Here is a 6203-nt window from a genome sequence, read left to right as displayed (position 1 = left end):
ATTGTGGGCCTACAGAAAACGGCTACGTGTATCACGTTCCAAACCAAGTCAATCCGCGAGATGTTCGACCGTTTTCCGGAGGTTCTGCTCATGGATGCAACACACGGGACCAATGTGTCCACGTATAAGGTCTTCTCGTTTATGGCGCATGATGTCTTTGGTAAAGGTCAGTTTGTGCAACATTGTGCGCTACAAAATGAAAGAGCTCCCACACTCTTGACGGCGATTGAATCATTCAAGGCGGCTAATCCAGCCTGGACCAAAATCCAATGCGTGATTATTGATAAGGATTTCACTGAGCTAGCAGTGTTGAAGACAGCTCTACCGGAGGCCAGAGTACTTCTCTGTCAATTTCACGTAATCAAGTACTTGTCGGAGGAAGTTGCATCGTCAGACTATGGCTTCAGTAATTGGCAGAAGAAGCAAATTCGTAGTATTGTGAGCCTACTGGTGTACGCGAAGACAGAGCAAGAGTACATGAAACATCTCAGCTACATGCACCAGCTCACGCGCATTGGTTCGACTGCGGCCAAGGGTATTACAGCTTCTTTTGCCGAACAACAAGCTTCGCCACTGTCCGTGCCCGACTCAGCCCAGCCCGTGCCCAACACAGCCCAGTTGGTCGTCTCAGACCAGCCCGTGCCCGACTCAGCCCAGTTGGTACCCGACTTTGCTCGTGATGAACCCGACTTAGCCCACTCTGAGTCCGACTCAGAAGAGACCAAAGTCCCAAATGCAGTGCCCCAGGACCAACAAGGTTTGCATGCATTTGCCGCTTACTTTGCCAAAAATTGGGGTAATTGTCGGCAGCTATGGTGCGCACACAGGCGTGAAAATGCGGTTACATTGGGCAACGATACGAACAACCGATTGGAGTCGTCGTGGAAGCAGCTTAAAGATATGATGCACTCATTAATGGGACTCGATGAGTGCATCGCTTCTATCATGTTTTATCAGACGATGGCCGAACAGCAATTTCGGCAAAAAGTGTATAAGCTAAGCGTTGTACAGCACAAAAAGTATGATCGCGAAATGGCTCATGTGGCTAACCTTGTCAGTGAGCACGTTTGCGAGCTCATCTACGAGCAGTACGATTACGCAGTGCATCAAGCTTCGTACACATTCTATGAGCCGTACGTGGGGATGACATTTATAAAAAGTACCGACAAGGACGACTGTGCTCTGGACAGCTGGAGATCGGAATATCATATCAACACGCGCGAGTGGGAATGTTCGTGTCTTTTCATGGCAACACGTTTGCTTCCATGCCGTCACGTTTTTTACCTTCGGAAGGCCCGTGGGCTCGAAACAGTCATTCCGAGTCAGACTTTAAATTCAAGATGGTTAATGTCGTCTCTTCGTGTATCCACGGCTCTAGAGGACACACGACGAGAAGCTATTGTTTTGGGTACTGTGCTTCAAGAGCCCGAAGTACCCTGGGACTCAAATCGGAAGTTCCGGGAAGCTCGTCATGTGGCTACCACTATCTGCGAGACGATAAGCGGACTTGGCATGACTGAGTACCGATTAGCCATGAGTGCATTGGCTCAAGTGTCAAGTGTAATTAAGCGCAGAGAGTTCAGCAAACTTGCTGGGCTAGCTGAAGCAGATGAGCATCAATTAGAATCAGGTACTATGGGCGACACTAGAATTCAAGGCACTCGGTACGAGACACAATCCGTTCACTCAAATAATTCGTAAGCTTCAAGGACCGCACCAGTAGAAGCGAGTCCACTTGAAGCCCTATCGGCAACGCTGGGCGATGAATCTAGTTCACCGGGACCTCGGTCGGGTGACCAGTCGGTTATACTGAATGACCAGTCGGGTACGACTCCTGACCAGTCGGGTACGACTCCTGACCAGTCGTTTATACTGAGTGGCGAGTCGGGTATGGTTACTGCGCAGTCGGGTGCGGTTCCTGCGCAGTTGGGTGCGGTTACTGCGCAGTCGGGTGCGGTTCCTGCGCAGTCGGGTACCCCGAGCAACCAGATGGATACATTAAAATCTCGAACAGAGATTACATCGCACGACTGTGAAATTCAGCTACTTTCTGTGGATCCCACCACCGACTTTGATATCGCAAGTCCGGTGAGGCCTCGTAGACGACCAAAACAGAAACCAAAAGCAAAAAAAGGCCAAGAAAAGTATTGCAATCGAGATGGCCCGAGATGATTCAGACATGCATGAAAGACGGTTGTCCCTCAACTCGATTAAAGAGGCGCTTTCTGGAGAGGCTACGTGCGAGTCAGCAGGTCAATTACTCAACCAGTTCAAACAATTCGTGTTTGACAGGCGACCAAAACCGCCAATTGCACACAATGCGTCACAGCTACCACCAGGAAAACCAATCACAGATGCCTGTGAGTTTACGCGGGTGTTTGCATGGGACCTGTTACGAAAATGCGATGCTAAGGTGACGGCATATCAACGGAATCGGCGCGGGCTGGCTGAGCAGGACATTGCAATTGAGGTGGTGGGTGTAGGCATTTTTATGCCGTGCACGCTCTCAATAATGAAGCAGTGGCATCGGGCACTGACTGCCGTTAAGACTGTTGAGCGCGTGCTGCATTGGATCTCTTCAGTGGACGTGTCACTGCTTTGTGATACGTCATTTCACGTTGAAACAGATCCCAATTTGCCTGCCAAGTTGAAATAAATGCCGCTTCTGTCCGAGCAGGTACGCATCCTTTTTTTCGTAAACTTATCCTTCACAAATTATTTGGGTAAACATTATTGCGTATTTACAATTGTCTAGATAAATGTGCTCGATTTTGCTGCTAAGGGATCCCTCGAAGACACAACTATGTGGACTGTCATGCAAAAATTATTCGGAACGGACAATATGGTAGTGATGATCAACCCAACTACTGTGAGCATCACCAGAAATGACAGCATCAGAACGGATCGAGATGCGCTACGTGTTGCATTGAATGAAGTATCCAGTCAACGGATTCTTATCCCGATCAACTGTAGCGGGAACCACTGGTGTGCAATCATCGTCAACTCTGCTACCGATGAGATACTATTGTACGACCCGATGCACTCAAGTTACATGGCAAGTATCCGGGATGTTGCCGGGTCTCTGGTAAGTTTGCTTCCGGGTGCTGGTGTGAAGCGTTACCGCACCCGTTTATACGAATCTAGCCTCGGCATACAAACGGATAGCTACAACTGTGGCGTGTACGTCCTACTTGTATTTGAAATGTTGTGCGGAGCAAATGCAGTGGGAGCCGTTGACAAGAAGATGCTCCAATGTCTCCGATACAGGTATCTGTGTATGTGCCTTTAAATACATCACTTTTTACATTACACTACACCTTACCAATATAAACACTATCACAGTACGACTCACCAATTTAAACACCATACTTAGACACTTTTTTTTGCTAAGTGTTTCAGTGCCAATGCAAGACACCACACGTGATTTTTTCTTAAAGTATCAGTTGAGGTTTTTTCTTGGGCAAAAAGGAAGCCGGCTATACGTATAAATCCAGCCACTCATCAAGTGATGACGCGGCACTGACTCTCGTCTAGCCGGGCTCAGTCGGTATCAGCTGGGCTCAACCGGTCACATTAGAGCATCTCCAGCGGTAAGTCCTAACGTGAGTCGTATCGACGCCCCTTCGAGGCCATTGAGACCGCAGTTTTATTTTAAGACTCCGCACCTCTGATTTTGCCGCAACGGGAGGTCTCAAGCAAAGATCTATCTTATTGTTTTGGCGAATCACAGCAAGCATTGTAAGCTCCGCCCCCGCCCCCCCCCCCCTCGCCCCCTTCCTCTCATGAAGGGCATGGCAGGAGCTAATGCGGATGCGTTTTGTGACGCAACAGGGGATTCTGATGACGAGTTCTTCAGTCTCTTCATATTACCTGAGCTAAATGCACAGCGGAAGAGGAAGCACGGTGGTTCTGAAGTCGGCAGGTGAGCAGGAAAGGAACGCAAGAGAGCACAGTATGGGGAGGAGATGATAGCCGACTACTTCTGCGATAATCCGACCTACGATGCGGGTACGTTGATTTCCTGACTTGTGAATCTGCTATTACAACAGATCCTGACTTTTAAGTGTCACCACGGCATATAGAGGACTTCCGTCGGCGCTTTAGAATGCGTCGAGACCTATTTGAAACCATCGTCTGCGCTCTTGTCGAGGATGAACACTGCAACTATTTCGTGCAGCGGCCTGATGCTACCGGTTTGTTGGGGTTTCTTCCAGAACAAAAGATTACATGTGCACTGCGGATGCTCGCATATGGCGCAAGTGCAGACCAGCTCGATGAGGTCATTCGCATTGGTGAATCAACAGCATTGGAATCGTTAAAAACATTTTGTAGCAGCATTACGCGGCTGTACGGACCTGAGTATCTACGCAAACCTACTTCATATGATCTGGAACTGCTGCTAGCTGAAAATGCTGTTCGAGGCTTCCCTGGCATGATTGGCAGTCTCGACTGCATGCACTGGGCATGGAAAAACTGCCCTGTTGCGTGGGCAGGAATGTACCGCGGTAAGGAGAAGGCTGCAACCGTCATACTAGAAGCTGTTGCTTCTCAATCTCTTTGGATATGGCATGCATTCTTTGGAGCACCGGGGTCGAATCATGACTTGAATGTCCTGGAGCGCTCCCCACTACTGGATGATTTAGTGAATGGTGAAACACCTAAAGTTTCTTTCAGAGTTAATGACGCAGACTACAGTCACGCTTACTACTTGACTGATGGAATATATCCTTCGTGGGCTATATTCCAGCACAGCATCAGCTCGCCAGCTAACCGCAAAAGAAAGTTGTATGCTGCACTTCAGGAAGGAGCTCGAAAAGATGTCGAACGTGCCTTTGGCGTTTTACAGCAGCGCTTTCGCATAATTGCTCAGCCGTGTAAACTTTGGAGCAGTACAGCCATGGGAGACGTCATGATGGCATGCATTGTTCTCCACAATATGATCATTGAGAACGAACAAGGGGAAAGTGCTTGCAACAATGAATATCTTTACGAAGATGGTTGGGTAAGTCCCGCACCACCACTGCCGAATGAATTTTGCCCGGTTACCGACATTGCGCAAGTACTGAAAGTAATTGAAGACGAAGCCTTGCATTTCGAGTTGAAGAACGACTTAATTGAGCATGTCTGGAAAGTATTTGGAGAAGGTAGTTAGCACGGTATTGTAATGATAGGCAAACAGCAACCACATACCTGTAGTGTCGAAATGCTTTCGAGCTAACCTGATAGCTGGTTAAAGAAGGAATCGCCAATGGTTTCTGAGTTTGCATTGGCGTCACGGCTCTCTTTATCGCCTTCCTTTGACAGCGCGTCACAAGTAGATGCACGAAGCTGGGCCAAAATTGCCTGGCGCTGGATGGCAAAATATTCCTGGGACTCTGCGCTGTCCGGAGCCTGCATGAAAATGCTGTACTGAAACTGCTTCTCCATCACTAAAGCCTTCTTTTCCGACGCTGCCACAAATCGTAGATGCAGATCGGTTGGCAAACCATCTTTGCCGACACTTCCAGCAATCTTAGCAGCCTTCGCAGCTTTCTGGCTTTCTGGTCTTGGCACAGCTTCTTTTTTGCGTTTTGTTCCTAGCGTAGTGCTCGAAGTAGTAAGCCGTTGTGTCCACTTGGGTTTGTCACGAAGCTCATTCCAAGCATCCAAAAACTCAAATGGCTGCTTGTGCCGCTCCCCGTAGATCGATACTGCTGACTTTACGAACATCTCCTCATTCCATCCAGAGCGTTCCTTGCTCTTCAGCTTTGAGAAGATGCCCTCGAATTTTGTCACTTCTGGCTGGAGCTTCTTCCACCTACCAGAAACTGCAGCCTCCGATCGCTCGTCTGCACCAGCCCCTCGCTGTGCAAGCCAATGCTGATAAACTTTGGCGTAGAACGAACCCTTCTTTTGACCGGCTCCGCGAATGGGGTCTTCTGATGTCTCCAGCCACGATCTGCACAGCTGAATCGTCTCCTCCGCGCTCCATTCTCGACCCTTCCCCATCTTTCTCGACGAGTTCTTCTGTTTTGCGCGCGAGCTCGTGTCAACGTTGAAGTGTGGGCCACACCACCCTTTAAGATCCGAGTCTTATTTTAAAACCCCGAAAGGCAAATTTAAGACCTGCTGAAGTTAAAACCAGCGTTGAGACTTACCGCTGGGAGCGTTAAGACTCGCTCAAGTCTTAAGCGCGCTACATTTGAGATAAAACCGCCTTTACG

General features: G+C 48.8%; 1 protein-coding gene across 1 annotated transcript; it reads right to left on the bottom strand.

Moving 5' to 3' along the window:
* Positions 1 to 5110: 5110 nt before the first annotated feature.
* On the bottom strand, positions 5111 to 5988 carry PITG_04150 (uncharacterized protein; the record flags this gene model as incomplete). Its single annotated transcript, XM_002905806.1, has 2 exons — positions 5111 to 5124; positions 5220 to 5988. 2 exons carry the CDS (start codon positions 5986 to 5988, stop codon positions 5111 to 5113), a joined length of 783 nt encoding a protein of 260 aa, XP_002905852.1.
* Between the last annotated feature and the right edge of the window lie 215 nt (positions 5989 to 6203).

Source organism: Phytophthora infestans, genomic scaffold, assembly GCF_000142945.1.
Source record: "Phytophthora infestans T30-4 supercont1.5 genomic scaffold, whole genome shotgun sequence".
Lineage (NCBI taxonomy): Eukaryota > Oomycota > Peronosporomycetes > Peronosporales > Peronosporaceae > Phytophthora > Phytophthora infestans.
The sequence above is the reverse complement of the archived record's forward strand: the minus strand, read 5'-3'. Positions and strand labels throughout refer to the sequence as shown.